General features: G+C 44.6%; 1 protein-coding gene across 2 annotated transcripts; it reads right to left on the bottom strand.

The window, feature by feature from the left end:
* Nucleotides 1–535: 535 nt before the first annotated feature.
* On the bottom strand, nt 536–14,733 carry gng2 (guanine nucleotide binding protein (G protein), gamma 2). 2 transcript variants are annotated; one of them, XM_034562727.1, is made up of 4 exons: nt 14,493–14,733; nt 5,999–6,050; nt 2,627–2,745; nt 536–1,637 (listed from the first exon to the last, which is right to left on the bottom strand). In XM_034562727.1, exons 3-4 carry the CDS (start codon nt 2,711–2,713, stop codon nt 1,509–1,511), a joined length of 216 nt encoding a protein of 71 aa, XP_034418618.1. In that variant the 5' UTR covers nt 2,714–2,745; nt 5,999–6,050; nt 14,493–14,733; the 3' UTR covers nt 536–1,508. The 2 variants fall into 2 exon arrangements, with proteins under 2 accessions (XP_034418618.1, XP_034418619.1); XM_034562728.1 differs by lacking the exon at nt 5,999–6,050 and having other exon boundaries at nt 14,493–14,729.
* Nucleotides 14,734–16,729: the final 1,996 nt, after the last annotated feature.

Below are 16,729 nucleotides of genomic sequence, written 5' to 3'. Positions count from 1 at the left end.
CACATGTGACCATGTGTATAGAAGCCATATATTTGAGGAGCTAGGTGTCACGGTGTGGGTTTTTGTGTCTTGTTTCCTGTTTTATTTTGAAGTCCTTGTCTCTTGTGTCCTGTGTTACTCTTCACTTCCTATCCCTGTTTGTTTCCTCCTGTGTCTAATCACCTGCAGCTTCCCTGTGTACTTAAACCCTGTTTGTCTCCTGCAACAACTCAGACTGCCCATTATCAGGTTAATTTCACGGCATAAGTTGCCATAGTAACTGACTACGGCTTCAATTAGGAATTGGAACATACAAATACATAATATATACAGTATGTTATCTAAAATATAAAGAAACATAAGGGAATATTTAATGTATTTTAGTTTGCATAAATATATTATCTGAAAATATTCAAACCACCCTTCCCAAATTCAATCCAAACATGTCGTATGCAGTTTTAAGCTCTAATTAGTACCTGAATGTGATTTTTTTCAGCCTGCAATGCAATGTTTCCAGAGTTATTTATATGTGAGAGACGTCCTTGTTGAGTCCATATTGAATCATTCTGGTTTTTAATACGTTTTGGCACTTCCAGACGGAGGACGCCCCTGTTTTATACAATCTCCACATGAGTGGAAATAGAGAAGACTTTTTGTCCATTTTCATGCAATAGTTGATGATACAAACACAAACATTCAGAACTCACAGCACAGCACAGTTTACTTGCTAGTCATTTTATACAAACAGTAGAAAGAGGGTTTTTCTATCTGAAGGAGACAAACCGCATCACATTTGCCAGATAGATGTTGATACACAGAGACTTGATATTCAGACAGGTATTTGTAAAGAAGAATCACAAGAATCGAATGTTTCAAACATCCTATTAAAAATATTTCGCTAACCTGTTGGTGTAAAAACCAAAAATGAAAAAAGTAAACAGAGCTGTTCCACTTACAGTTATAGAAAGATATCTAGGTGAAAGGTAAAGTTGAAATAAACATAAACAACAACTTAAAAAAAACTAAACAATCCAATAATCGGGTGGCATTTAGGCGTATTTGGGTTTTCTGTCCTACGTCACTCGACCCGCCCACGAACCATACAACAGAACATTTGGAAGTCCCAAAAAAGAACCACAAAATATTTTTTATCATTTAATCTTTTTGTTTGTTTGGTTTGTACACAACACAACCTGAAGACTCGGTAGGATGACTGGTTGTCCGTCACGTCTCTGGGTTATCGTCACACTCGTCATCGTCACACTCGTCATCGTCACACTCGTCATCTAAAAGCACAGACCCCTTCAACATACTGCAACGCCCCTTTTTAAAAATCACAACCAAGAACCCCTTTAATAGTTACATGTAAACTCTGCGGGTTTTAAATTTTCACACTTTTTAGGTGCTGTCCGAAAAAGGGGAGGGGGGGGGGGGGTGGGGGGGGGCTCCTACTCGAAGATTTCTACGTATTTTGTACGTCCACGTTCAGAGTCCCACACCGGGCCGACCGCTGAAGGGCCATGCCGAGTTTACAGGATGGCACAGAAGAACTTCTTCTCCCTGAACGGGTTCTCTGACGCCGGCACCGGCGATAGCAGAGGGTCCTCTTTGGCATGGGCTTCGCAGTAGGACATTAGGTCTGCCGCTGCTTTCGACACCTGGAATCAGACGGTAAAACAAAGATAAAGCTGAAGGGAGTTCACGTTGCAGCCGGTGTCTCTCCAACACTTTGCAAACTCATAGCAAAACAATGGAGAGTGCTAAAAGGTAAAAAAATATGTATTTTTGTTAATGGGGTGAAATGTCCCGTTAAAGAAGTGGGTCGTCGCTTTCTTTCCCAGAGTTAGATAAGAAGATGCCACTTTTATGCCTGTACCGTAGATATGTAGCTGGAGCCAGTAGCCAGTTAGCTTAGCATACAAAAAGACAACGGAACCACATTTCCCCCCTAAAACAGCTAATAGTTGGTTTCACCCGCTGCTTTTTGTACGGGTTATACAAAAGAGATGTAACATGTTTATTAGTGAGCTTTATCAGTGCTGGTAGCCAGATTCTTCGTTACCATCAGGTGGAGTCATGCTAGCTGTTTTTAATCTGCACGCTAAGCTAAGCTAACTGCCCGCTGGCTGCAGCTACATATTTAAACCACGAGAGTGATAACAACCTTCTCCTCTAACTCTGCAAGAAATTGCTAATTAAATGTTTTCCTGATAAGTCAAACTTTTCCTTTGTATATGGATCTAGAGCTAGGGGAGTGTTAGCCTAGCTTAGCATAACGATTGGAAGAGCGTAACACCACAAACGGTCGCTTTGACATGTTTGTTTGTTTGTATACTAAACAAAAATACGATAAAACGTGTAAATAAATGAGCTTCAGATATATTGATAGGTGGTATTTCTTTCTTATTTTGGACGGAGCTGTTGCCCTCTCGCTTTCAGAGTTTTAGACATAATGTACATTTTCACTCTGTAAATCAACAGTGATTAAATGTTCACTGTTATACACGTAGTACTACATGTAGTATCTCAGTAAAGTTCGAACTGGCCTAAACATGCTGGACAATGGGAAATGATGCGAAATGCTTGCAACTGACAGTTAATGGACTCAAACCTACAAGAACATATTTTTTTGATTGACGACGCTCACCTTTATCCTGTCGATGTTGGCCTCCATCTTCAGCTGCTCCACCAGCTTCCTGGCTTGTGCGATGCTGGCCGTGTTATTGCTCGCCATGGACGCCGTCGGTCAGGTCTCGTGTGCTCTGCCTATACGAAGAGGAGAAAGAGATCATTAAAAATAAAGCCCAACATCGTAGGTCGTCGTCCACCGTTTGCCAACGATGAAGACCGGCGCCGTAATATAAGCAGGCATGCAAAGAGGAGTGCCAGCAACAGATAACCCTGTTGATTATCACATTGCCTGTAATCGCACACACACACACACACACACACACACACAGAAGCATATTATTTATGGTGTCAGTTGCTAGGCAGCCCGTGGCAGTGAGTGGGAGGAGGGGGGGGCAGTTCTTTGTCCAGCACCCATATTTAAAATAGATAAACAGATAATAATTACTGGTTTCAACAGAAGGGGAAAGAAAAAAAAAGAACTTTGGACTGATTATGCTGGTTTTCTAAAAGGTAAAAGATCTGAGATTGTGCAGATTTCGATTATTAATAAAAAATATAGTCAACTAATATATGATGATGTATTTTGTATATGAAGAAGCTTTACCAGTAAAGTGATGTACATATTCATGCATCAATACATACAATCCAATAATACACATATCTTTTTTTCAAATGAGCCATTTTGTAGAATTAGAACTTTTACTTTTGATGGTTTATTTAACCGTTTTCATCCTCATCAAACGGTAAGTTCCTTCTGATCTGCATTTTTTTCCCAATCTATTCGGGGTTGTCACCCATCTGTATAGTTTCAGCCCCGTGTCCTCAGATGCTCCCGTGTCCTTTATAACCCCTTTGATTAAATGGAGCGCGCTGTGGGGGCGCGCTCCATAACAGCGTCCTCCTTAGTGTGTGATCAATCTCTCCCTCTGCCATGCGTCTGTGTGCACTGTGGTGTGACTCAGTGTGGGGTTAAGACGGATCTCGGCGAGGTGCTGGAGCTCAGCATGAATATTGATGGTCCCCGGTGGCACACCTGCTCATCAGGCCAACTGCTGCGTTCACACCTGAACCCCGATGACCTCATCATCAATTAAAACCCACACAGGTTACAGTTGTTTCCCGTCATACTTTGATTTATTAGTGTTTGACTGTTTGCTAGACAAACAAATGTACCTGGGGAAGTGATAATAGATTGTTTTTTTTTAATTGTCTTAAGTAAATGTGATTAATATCTGGAGCAGTTAGTCATTTGATTGCTTATTTTTGATTAATTGCATAATTGTGTACTCTATAAAATATCAGTAGATTACATTAAAATGACTCGGAGGGGATATCTTCACGTTACAGTGGGAACCGCTTATAGTTTTATAAATAAAGTTTAAGAAAAGATCTACAGTATTTACTTAATTCACACATTTCTAGGACAGATTTTCTTGTCTGGAAAATCTCAATTCATGAGCACAACCTGCAGCAGACTGCACAGTATAAACAGTGTAACATAAATATTCTGTGTTACAGTCACAGGATGTTCTCACTCTGAGGGCTGCTTCACCTTTTAGGGTGTTTAAACTTAGGCGGCATTCACAAAACAACATTTATTGTGTTATTATTGGTGACAGTAATTAAAGGAAATCAGTTTTATGTAGTTTGACAGGCCCAAATGTTACATAATAAATATTTATTATATCCTTTTTTTCTTTCTGGACATATTACGAAACATATTTTGGATTTTCTTTACTTTACAAAAAACATTTCATTAATATTCTTTTATCTGGTAATAATGTATAATGTTTGAGACGTGCACACAAACCTCATTTGTGTCGTTCACCAAATAAATAAAAAATAGGCCAGTGACTGACGAGTGGAAATCAAGGCCATAATATTGTTTCAATACTCGGGGGGGGGAAACAGGTCAGTGTACAATCACCAGACTATTGATAGGAAGAGATGTCACTCTTTAAGGTTTCTGGGATGTCTACGCAAAAGTAGGGCTCAGACGCTGTGACACAATAGCCTAGTTTGAGTGGAATTGACAGGGAGAGATGATTTCCTCAATAAATACCATAAAGGCAAATGTGTCTTTTCTAAAACACCGCTTCATGTCAAACCGCCATACGAGCAGCTGTGTGAGGCTGCACAGAAGCTTTGCGTTGACATTACCAGAGCTCTACGCCTACACCCAATTTTGTGTTTGAGTTCACTTATATTTTGTGCAGAAAAGCAGAACACAAAAGACGTTAAAGGCTATTCAGCAGAGCTGCTACTGTGTCTGCAAAGACCTTTTCCTGCTTATTGTCACGGGAGCGGTCGGAAATGCCACACTGACATTTTCATCCACAGCGGGGGAGGGGTGATGGTGGTGAATCCAGGAGGAATAGATGCTTCCTTACAGGCAACTCTAACGTGTTTAATGAACACTAAAGAGAGGAGATAATGTCCTGTCTGTTTCTTTGTATCATTCCACTGCTTCTACTCTGCTTCCTTCCTTCCTAGCTGAGCTGTCCTAAAATACCCCCCTGAGATGTTGCACATGGTGTTCACATGCTGATTGCGGTGACATCCCAGCAGGCGCTGATAAATAATAAATTCAGACAGACGCGGGGCTTTAACTGCGTCGGCTGCCTTCTGGGGAAGTGTGTGTAGCATGAGGAAACTCCGATGTTAACATGCTGCCTTCTGGGGAAGTGTGTGTAGCATGAGGAAACTGGCCCATGTTAACATGCGGCCTTCTGGTGAAGTGTGTGTACCATGAGGAAACTGGCCCATGTTAACATGCTGCCTTCTGGGGAAGTGTGTGTACAATGAGGAAACTGGCCCATGTTAGCATGCTGCCTTCTGGGGAAGTGTGTGTACCATGAGGAAACTCTGATGTTAACATGCTGCCTTCTGGGGAAGTGTGTGTACCATGAGGAAACTGGCCCATGTTAACATGCTGCCTTCTGGGGAAGTGTGTGTACCACGAGGAAACTCTGATGTTAACATGCTGCCTTCTGGGGAAGTGTGTGTACCATGAGGAAACTGGCCCATGTTAACATGCTGCCTTCTGGGGAAGTGTGTGTACCACGAGGAAACTCTGATGTTAACATGCTGCCTTCTGGGGAAGTGTGTGTAGCATGAGGAAACTGGCCCATGTTAACATGCTGCCTTCTGGTGAAGTGTGTGTACCATGAGGAAACTGGCCCATGTTAACATGCGGCCTTCTGGGGAAGTGTGTGTAGCATGAGGAAACTGGCCCATGTTAACATGCTGCCTTCTGGGGAAGTGTGTGTAGCATGAGGAAACTGGCCCATGTTAGCATGCTGCCTTCTGGGGAAGTGTGTGTAGCATGAGGAAACTGGCCCATGTTAACATGCTGCAGTGCCTCCTCCTCCCGCTCGTCTTGACCTACCTGGTCTGCTTCCTCCTCCGCACTCTACCCCGGTGTCTGTCTGCCCGACTCTCTGCAAATAGACAGAGGGGAGATGAAGAGAGGTGGAAGAGAAGAGAACGAGGCCCGAAGCGCCGCTCGTTCCTGATCAATTACGCCGAGTCGTGCGTCCTCTGATCTAACGTTTATTCTTTTTATTCTTTTGACTGTTTTAATCTATGTCTATGTTTATCGTTATGCACCTTTCACCGAGTCAAATTCCTTGTATGTGCAACATACTCGGCAAATACACGATTCTGATTCATAATATGAAGCTAGCAGTCACTTAGCTTTGCATAAAAACAGGAATCAGGGGAAAATGCTGCTTGGCTTTGTCTAAATCTATTAAAATCTAACTGCCAGCTCCTGGGGAGGCTGACTAATTCAACACCTCTTACATACGTGCAACAACCAAGGGGAGGATATCCGTGGGACAATTTTACGGGGCAAAGATAAAGGGAAATCAAGATGAGTTATTGGCAAAAACGTTCTCTCAGTTCATCTCTTAAAGGAATAGTGTCACATTTGCAGCTGAATTCACTTCCACGCTGAGAGTTTCGATGAAAAGGCCGACAGCACTCTCATATCTGTCCGTTAGGTGGTTAGCTTAGCGTAGCTGTTTCCAGTCTTCATGCTAAGTTGAGCTAACCAACAAATTATCTTATTTTCCAAAAATCCCATTTTCCTCTCTTTCCCTGGTCCAATAGCTTCATTTATCTCTGACTCTGCAGCTCAGTTTCAGCTGCTTCTGATAAATGGGCCAATTACGCCGCATGAGCAGATCTGCAGAGGAAGGGAATTCCACCCGGTCATAAATCATGGCAGCGAGCGACGTTAAAGCAACGTTACAGTACGGCATCCAATAACAAAACGCCTCGCCGACAGCAGCCAAAAAAACCCGAGACGGAGTGTTTGAGCAACTTAGAAAGTGCTTAGAGTTTTAAAAAACCAAGCAAAGAAGAGCAGGAGATCTTACTGCGCTGTAATGTCACACCTCCTGATTCATCTAGTAGCTGTATGTTCTCTTCATCAGCACCACGGATTCTTTAACTATTAGCTTATAGTACCGTAATGTGAAATTTCTAAACAACAAACAATTGCAAAACTAATCTAATTTTTACCATTCGGTACCTGATCATCTTCAATAAATAGTGCTAATAAAACACATTTCGGTGAGCACTAACAATGTATTGAGGCTTAATACCCTGCATTCGATTTTAGGCTTAAAAAGTAGACTTTTTCCCCAGAGGAACTAGAGACAAATTCCTTCATCAATCACGTTGTCAGTACTCATTTAATAATGTTTCATGTGCCAAATGGAAAATAAATGAAAGCATATGCTCACACTGTGTCTGGTAGTCACGTATTCCTGCATGACTTCTTTAAAGTTTTACCAGACGGTTAGTATGTAAAGCTCAATACAAACAACTAATCTCCATGATTGACGTTATACCTTTCAGAGTCACATGACCTGCAACCTGTGACTGTGTCGAAATGAGGGTTGTTTGCACACAGCGTCCTGCTTGTCACTCATCAGAGTCATCTGGGTGTTTGCCAGGAAAACGATACAATAATCTACTGTTTGTGTGCTGCTGGCCGTGAAAGAAGAAGGTTGAAGGTTTTATAACTGGAGCGATTTCACAGTTTGTGTGTGCTGAATGTTAAAAGGACTGCAGCAGTGTGTGTGTGTGTCTGTTTGAGGAAAAGAAACTGATGGCTAAAAAAAATCGGAAAATAAAAAACTGTAAATGGGAAGAAATATGATGCGTAGATCATTTGTGTTTAAAGTGCTGTTTTCAATGTTTTGACCTCAACAATGCATCTAATGACTTCATATAAGGGGTCCTCTCAGCTCTATCGGGCATTTTAATGTCTTTCATTTCATTGTTTCGGTTTTACAGCCCGAAACTTTACTGGTAAAAACTCTAAAAAACCCACTGGTTCTACCTGCTGAGCACCAACCAACAGACAGACGAGAGCTGAAGGAGAGAGAATATTGGACTTTATATATTTATGGCCAGAAACGAACGCTAACGTTGCTCCAAGTTCAACTTAAAAGGAAATAATGTGTCAGTGTTTTGTTCACAGCTTCTTTCTGCGATCAAGTCGAGGCCAACAATTGTCATTGTGTTCATCAAGGGAGCAGGAACTTGTAATAATAGCTTGAATTTAATTCAGATTTCGTTTGATTCATACAGTTGATCCAATAAGATGAAGCTGTACAAAGTAGAACTGTGATATTTAATAAATTGTGTACTGGGCCGGCACCAAAGTGTCAAAGCGGTACATCAAAGGTCCTGACTGCACTCGCAGCTTTCATTCATTCATCAGCTCTATTTTCAGATCTTAATGCTTCTGGCAATATTGTTCTCGACTTCTATGCAAGTACGGCATCTTGAACTGACTGCCCCGTCGCGGGGAAACAGGTGCATTCTGGGCCGTATCTGCTGATCCATTTCTCCCCTGTGTTCTAGCCTTCTGGTGCCCGCCCCCTCCCTCTGTGGGCGACAGGTGTTCGGTCATGAGACTGAAACAACCCCCGGCACGCGCCGCCCTGCCGCTAACACCAGCGAGTCAATCTGAGCCCCTCCGCCATCCTTCCCGTGCCATTTGGAGCTGTTTTTGAACCCCCTTCCTCCGGCTTTTCGGGGGGTCTGTAATCGTGACGAGGCCCTCCACAGATGTGATTATAGCTGAGGCTCGACTCTGGGTGTCGCTGACTCAAAAGGGGGATTAGGCGCCGCAGGAAACATCCTGGGTGATGATCTCGATACCGCTCTCTCCCAGCCCGGTTCTCCCTCCCAACCCCATTTTTGTCCCCCATTCTCTTTCTGCAGCACCGTAATCATCATCTTCTTTTCTTCACTTTTTCACACCATCCATAGAGATAAGTTTAAGGAGGCCGGGCAGGGAGTGTTCTGTCCTCTGTGATGCCCGGGGAGTGAAATCAGAGCGTGGTAATTAAAAGTCTGTCCTTTGCTCGGTCATCCGGAGTCTGAAGAGCCAGTGATTAGGTCTGCAGGGACGCCGGGAGACAGGATGGGACCCCTGCGCGGAGATAACCCAGGCTACATTTTGGAGGCCAATAATCCCCCCCCCCCCCCCTTTAGATACGGTTGCTATATGCATGTCAAGTTTTCAATGACAACAGTGGCACGTTTTACCACTTAAATATCTTTGGCCTTGACGCCACCAGCTGTACTCGAGAACGAGATGTTTTCTTGTACTTTGGGGCGAACCGACTCTTTGAATAAAGCCGATGCGACTTTGTTTATCACACAAACTCCTGACTCCCAATTTTGTATCTGTAAAAGCTGACGCGACACATTTCTGATGCTGACTGTGTCGTTTTGTGTGTCCAAAACCGAATCCAAAGCCTTTTTTTTCCTTTCTTTCTTCTTAAAAGACAAGACAGCGGTGGGTGCAAGAGCGTGCACGAGCGTACAAAAGCATGCACGCGCGTGCAGAAGGTCACCGCAGTGTGACGGAGTGACTGTGAGCCATCCTCAGGGTGTCACCGGACAATGAGGTGGAGGCCGCGATGTCACCGCGATGCAGGACTCGGTGAAGGGCACATTCAGCGAAGAACAAACCGCGAGTCACGAATTGATTGGAGAGGCAGCATAGAATGAGCATAAATAAATAGGAATAAAGATTAAAGAGGCCCAGACGTGAGGGTAATATCTTCTTACGGAGAGCCTTCGCCGTGAAGGAGGAGTAACATAAAACTGACCTCCCGGAGTTATTAATGAACACAATCAAACATGGATATTGACAATTGAAGGTAATACAGCACGGATCCGTGCCCTTGAACAGGAGAAAGGACGCCCCCTCCCTCTGCACACGGCGACGAAGAGATGGGACGCAGAGAGCAGAGCTGTCAGGCGACGGTCGTCTGGGGAGACGACGACCGATGTGACAGCTGAGCGTCCTTCATCACTATTTCTGTGAGCGACCCGGAGCCGACCTCCAGGCCCCGAACAGCCTGCAACGCGCGTTGGAAAGTTCGGTCCCAAAATAGTGTGTTCAAGAGGTTAACTGTGTTCCTAAAAAAAAATATACAATATTGCTACTTATATTAAGCTGATATCTGTGTAAAACTGACTTTGTTATATTGGAAAGTGACAAATAATGTTTATCATTAATAATTTGCTAGTAACAGAAACAGTTGAGGATGTTTCTTCATCATCTTCGTACTTCTTTTGTTCTTTTTTAAATGTTTGCTTTGTGGTGAAACTATCTAAATAACTTAATTTTTGGTCTCAATCAAATCAACAATTTGTATTTCTTTGTGAGATTAATAATGTTGCATTGACTGTGTGTACATATATCAGGAGAAGATCGTATCATTGCCGTACATTTAGTATTTACATCATGTTGATGTAATTATGATGCATCGACTACATTGAGAGTCGTGTTTTTTTTATTATAGTAGGACCTCAATGGTTTGGATCCATACTGTGTGGGAGGGAGGCTTGTGGTTTTCTTTCATTCATGATTTTATATATTTTTGCTTTGTACCATTATTTAAATCGCTGACCACTTTAAAGCTTTAAATTAGCCAAATATAAAATCGACAAATATATTTCTCTCTCTCAGATTCTGATTAATGGAAAATCTATAAATCATCACATCAATGGTTTTCAAGTCCGGTGCAACGTTATAATTAATAGATCTGCTGTTGTGCTCATTGATAGTTTGTTGTTTTTGCAGGTGCAGAATTATCTTCTAGCATTAATAGTTAACTACTGTACCTCGCAACACTCGAGGTGACCAAAAACATAAACCAAAAATCAAGTTACATTTGACATGAAACGTTTTAATTCTCGACGTAGAAGCCTCTATTAATTCGCTCACTCCCCTCCTCTCTCCTTCCTCTCGGTCAGACCACCGCCACCCGCGAATATTCGATTAGCCCGGACATCTGTGCCACCCCCAGCATGCCCTGCCCATCCTGCCATCTTAGAGATTGTGGTGTGATATGTGTGTGTGTGTGTGTGTGTGTGTGTGTGTGTGTGTGTGTGTGTGTGTGTGTTGGGGGTAAATCTAGGTCCCAGAAGGGGAGGGGAGGGGTGAAGGCAGTGGCCCAGGAAATGATGCATCCTCTGGGAGTCAAGGAGGCAGCAGTGGAAGAAGCTTATTGCTCCAAGGGAGCAACAAATGTGATCTATTATGTTTATCAAATCAAACGATCGAGGCCCGGCGTGTTTCTCCTTTGTTACATTGCAGCCGTGACCGAGTGGCTTTCTTTTCCTCAAACGTTTAAAGACTTGCATTTAAAAAAAAAAAAACTTTTGATATGCGTGTTATGTAACAAGCGACGGGGTGAGTGGGGTCGGAACGGGAACAAGCGACGTACTTTAGAAGAAGGGATAAAAGCTTGTGTTCACGTGTGACCGTGGTGGGAAATGAACACCATGTGATGCTGGTGGATCCCGGCTGTGAGTGACAGGGCCGTTTTATACTACACTCTGGAAATCATATTTGAACGTGGTCTCCAGATTTAAAGTCATTTTCCCCAAGCGTTAAAGTTCATTAAAGCTCTCCTTTCCGCGCTTCGACTGTGAGAGGTTTTCTGCGTCGGCCTTGAGCCAGGAGGTTTAGACATACTTTTCCTCTGGAAATCAATCAGCATGCCAAGAAAAACACGGCCAGGCTCCTGGACTGTTAACAATATTACAAACATCCGGGCTGGTTTAGAGAGTTAGAGAGTTCTCCAACTGGAGGTTTGGCCGAAAGTCACGAGAGCAGAAAAACGTCCATTTGTCGCTGATGCTTCCAGGGGCGAAAACTTAAGAGTTGGACTCGAGTCAGACTTAAGTCACAGAAATGCTGACTCGACTGCTGGAAGACTTGACTCCCTAAAGATGTAGGAGTCATTGAGGACGTTAAAACGTTAAAACAGAAGTTATATGTGTTGCCCCTCGAGTTAGACTCGAGTTAGACTCAAGTAGTTGGACTTGCACAGTTGTGAGACTTGACTCCTAAATACTTGACTTGGAACTTGAAAGCTAAAATATTTAAAATCTGATGTTTTGACGTCAGGGACCTGCAGGTTGTCTAATGACTTAAGGACTTAAGGACTCAAAATTAAGTCAGACTTGATGTATCTTACTCAAGACTCCCCAAAGGCTTAAGCTGACTTAAGCCTTAAACACAACAACCAAGACTCAAGTCTTAAAATAAGAGATACTGACTCAAGTCAGACTTAAGTCCAAAAGATGAAAACTTGGAATTTAAATTTGTGTAAGACTTGATTCCCAAATCGTTTTACTTCATGTGAAAGCAACAACATTCAAATCTAACTTTTGCCATTGAGGTCTTGAAAGTACTGACTTGAGACTAAGCTACAAGACTTGATTCAAAACAGCTGCGGAGACTTGGACTTGAGTCGGACTTGAGTCGGACTTTAGTCAAACCAAAAAAGAGGACTTAGAGACTCACTCGGGGCACGACAGCTGAGTCTTAAATTAGAAATATCTCATGTTTTGCCTTCAAGGACTAGAGAGACTTTAATTGATAGAGACTTTAATTGATTGCCTGGTACTTGTCCTGAAAGAGTTAAACCCAGCTTTGCTAGGCTTGAAACTCAAATCCAAGCAAAGTCACACACAAAAAAAAAAATTCTTTAAGACACAACTTGAATGCTGTACGATTTTAACTTGATTCCCCGGAGACAAATATATTTTTTGTTTTTTGCCATTTGGCGACTTGAAGCCTGACTTGAAGCCTGACTTGAGATTGAGCCGGACTTGAGACTTAAACAGGACCTTCCTCATAAGAATTAAAAAACAGTTCTGGAGACTTTGACACAAAAATAAGGACTCCACTTGGACTGGACAGCTGTGAGCCTCGACTTCAAGGACGGGAGACTTTAGTTGACCAGGACTTCAGGGTGGACTTGTGCTTGCCCCGAAAGGACTTGAAAGCCGCTATTCGTCCGACCGAGACTTTCTTTCACCTGAGACTTGGTTTGCCAAGATTTGGCTTAACTTTGGCTTTATAGAGAAACAAGAAACCCCGGTCTGGATGCTTCAGATCACAGCGCCGCTGAGTAAGCTCAAAACCCAAAATCAACACTGAGAGCAAACAAGTGCGGCGAGCACAAAGGTCGAGGCATCGAGTGACACGACACCCTTCCTAACACCGGTTACTTCAATCGTGCTTCAAGCAAGCTCAGCCCGGGCTTGGATGGAGGGTTTAGGGAGAAGGCGGTGGCGTCAGTGTAGAGGTCAAAGTGGTCAATAAGGCGTGGACGGCTGCTCTATCCTTCCTCCCTTCCTCCCTTCCTCCCTGCTCTACTCTCTATCTGTTTAAACTCAATGATTTTCTTGTTTATGGTTGGGATGCTTCGTGAGCGCCTCCTCTTCGTGAGCGCCTCCTCTTCGTGAGCGCCTCCTCTTCTGGCCTCCTCGTCCACGTCGGTGGCCTCGGAGCAGCTCGCCCCAGAGAGAGGTACAGTACGAGGCGCCCTGGGGGGAGGGTGGTGGTGGTGGTGGTGGTGGTGGGGGGGGGGGGGGGGAGAGCTCTTGCGTAATTCTGACACGCTGTGTGCGTTTGTAACAGGCCCACGTGATTGGACGATTTTCATGTGAGTTGTACAATGACGACGCCTTCGTGTGACGAGCTAAGAGTGGGAAAAAAACAACACGTCTGTCTTGGTTTTTTTCTGGGGATTTTTTTTTGTTTTTCTGTGAACGCACACACGCTGCTGTTGGCGACTGTTTCTCTCTATGAGCAACATAAAAACACCAAACCTCTCCTCCTCCTCCTCCTCCTCTTCCTCCTCCTCCTCTTCCTCCTCCTCCTCCTCCTCCTCCTCCTCCTCCTCCGGCCATCTGCCTGATACAACCACTACATGGATCTCGTGTGTGGTCGATGGCTTTCTCCTCACGGCACGGAGGGAGGATTCCTCCCCGGTTTGCTGCTGCCCTCTGTCTCTTTTGCGCCCCCTTTTCCACATCCCCCTCTTTTTCATCCCTCGCTCTCTGTCTCTTCTTCATTGTGAACCCCCCCCCCCTCCGCCTCACACCCCCAGCACCCTTTCCCTAAACAGATATCCCTTAATTCCTCTGGCTCCAAATTGTAAGATCTGCCCAATCCTTAAGGGAGAGGAAGAAGAAGAAGGAAAGGGAGTCCATTCTCTTTATCCCCCTCACATGAAACGAGGTGCAAGATGGGGGTGTGGGGCTGTGGGGGGGTTGGGGGGGGGGGATTTAAAAAAGCAGCAGCTCACCTGACAGCACGGAGGTTTTTAGAGGTTTTAGAGGAAGGGGATTCCATGATGTCAACCAGCCAGCGGCATCAATCTTGCCCCTCGAGCACTGACAAAACAACAGCGTGTATTTAACCCCCCCCCCCCCCCTCCTCTGGAACACACCCTGTTTTGGATGTGATTAACCCAGATGGCACCACAACAAGAACAACAAATACATAATAATAATACGCTCCTCCACAGAATATATACAAATCCTACCTTTTTGGTCGTATGCGTGGTCTCTTTCTGTGACGGCAAACACGTAGAGTCCTGTGGGGTAGTATCCACGCGTCCTCCCCTCGTTCTGTCACACACACACACACACACAGTCAGTCAGTCAGTGAGGCAGGAGTACATCCACACACACTCCTCTCTGTACGCCCCTCTCTCTCTCTCTGCTCCAGCTGAGATACTCCCTGCCTCCCTCCTCACTGCTGCTCTGAGTCTCCACCCTTCAGCCAAATGCTCAGGCTGCAAGACACTACCCTCCTCCTCCTCCTCCTCCTCCTCCTTCCTCCATCTCTTCTCTGCTATCATGACACACTCCCTCCGTCTCCCAAAGGTCCACAGGAAAAGCCTTGACTGTCTCTCTAAACACCTTCAGTAAACAAATGCATACCAGCACAGCAGATAGTCTGGAAGAGCTGGATTTACGTCCTGATAAATATGCATACTGGTCTCTGCATACTGGTTTCTGCATACTGGCCCCTGCATACTGGCCCCTGCATACTGGCCCCTGCATACTGGCCCCTGCATACTGGCCCCTGCATACTGGTGCCTGCATACTGGTCTCTGCATACTGGTCCCAGTATACTGGTCACTGTATACTGGTCTCTGCATACTGGTCCCTGCATACTGCATACTGGCCTCTGCATACTGGTTCCTGTATACTGGTCTCTGCATACTGGTCCCTGTATACTGGTCCATGCATACTGGTCCCTGCATACTGCATACCGGTTCCTGCATACTGGCCATGCATACTGGTCCCTGCATGCTGGACCATCCATACTGGTCCCTGCATACTGGTCCCTGCATACTGGACCATACATACTGGACCATGCATACTGGTCCCTGCATACTGGTCCCTGCATACTGGACCATGCATACTGGTCCCTGCATACTGGTCCCTGCATACTGGACCATGCATACTGGTCCCTGCATACTGGTCCCTGCATACTGGACCATGCATACTGGTCCCTGCATACTGGTCCCTGCATGCTGCATACCGGTTCCTGCATACTGGCCATGCATACTGGTCCCTGCATGCTGGACCATGCATACTGGTCCCTGCATACTGATCCCTGCATACTGGACCATACATACTGGACCATGCATACTGGTCCCTGCATACTGAACCATGCATACTGGTCCCTGCATACTGGTCCCTGCATACTGATCCCTGCATACTGGACCATACATACTGGTCCCTGCATACTGGTCCCTGCATACTGGTCCCTGCATACTGGACCATGCATACTGGTCCCTGCATACTGGTCCCTGCATACTGGACCATGCATACTGGTCCCTGCATACTGGTCCCTGCATACTGGACCATGCATACTGGTCCCTGCATACTGGTCCCTGCATACTGGACCATGCATACTGGTCCCTGCATACTGGACCATGCATACTGGTCCCTGCATACTGGTCCCTGCATACTGGACCCTGCATACTGGTCCCTGCATACTGCATACTGGTCCCTGCATACTGCATACTGGTCCCTGCATATTGCATACTGGTCCCTGCATACTGGTCCCTGCATACTGGTCCATGCATACTGGTCCCTGCTGCTCATTGTCCCTCCTCTTAACTCACATTTAACTTGAGTTGAAGGCTATTGTGTTTGTTTCAAGGCATTGGATGAGAGAGAGAGAGAAGAAAAAAAAAGAATTCAACCTTCGACAACAACGACATGCTGCCCGGCCAGAGTCGAGGCTCTTAATCTTTAAACCACTTGTATATTACAGTGAAGCCATCAAAGATTAAAACAAGAGAGCGAGTGAGCGGACTGAGTGTTTACACACTGCATGTACAGGATCCACTGAATAAATAAAGGCAAGCGTGTGTTTGTGTTATCACCGTGACTCAAGGCGTCTGTATGTTTATGTGTCTCGTTTTTCATGAAATATCTCAAAGACTATTGGATGGATTGTTCTGACATTCACGTTCCCTTTGAGATGAATTGTAACCACTTTGGTGACAACTCTGACTTTTTCATTTTGACCCATAATCAGGTCACACATTTGATTTTGCCACAAGATACCTTTAAAACTAAAGACTCTCCCATCTTCCTCAGCTGTATTTGTGTTTTTTTCTTCTTCTAATTAGCTAAATCTATTTCCCCATCGTATATGAATAACGAGGACCGTACTCTATCTGACCGCGTGCACGCATTCACATATTCGTGTTTGTAAGAGCGTGTACTGTACATCTGCTTCGCCTGGAGGGTGAACTCC

The sequence above is a fragment of the Cyclopterus lumpus genome, chromosome 22 (assembly GCF_009769545.1).
Source record: "Cyclopterus lumpus isolate fCycLum1 chromosome 22, fCycLum1.pri, whole genome shotgun sequence".
Classification (NCBI taxonomy): domain Eukaryota; kingdom Metazoa; phylum Chordata; class Actinopteri; order Perciformes; family Cyclopteridae; genus Cyclopterus; species Cyclopterus lumpus.
This window is presented reverse-complemented; position numbering and strand designations above follow the sequence as displayed.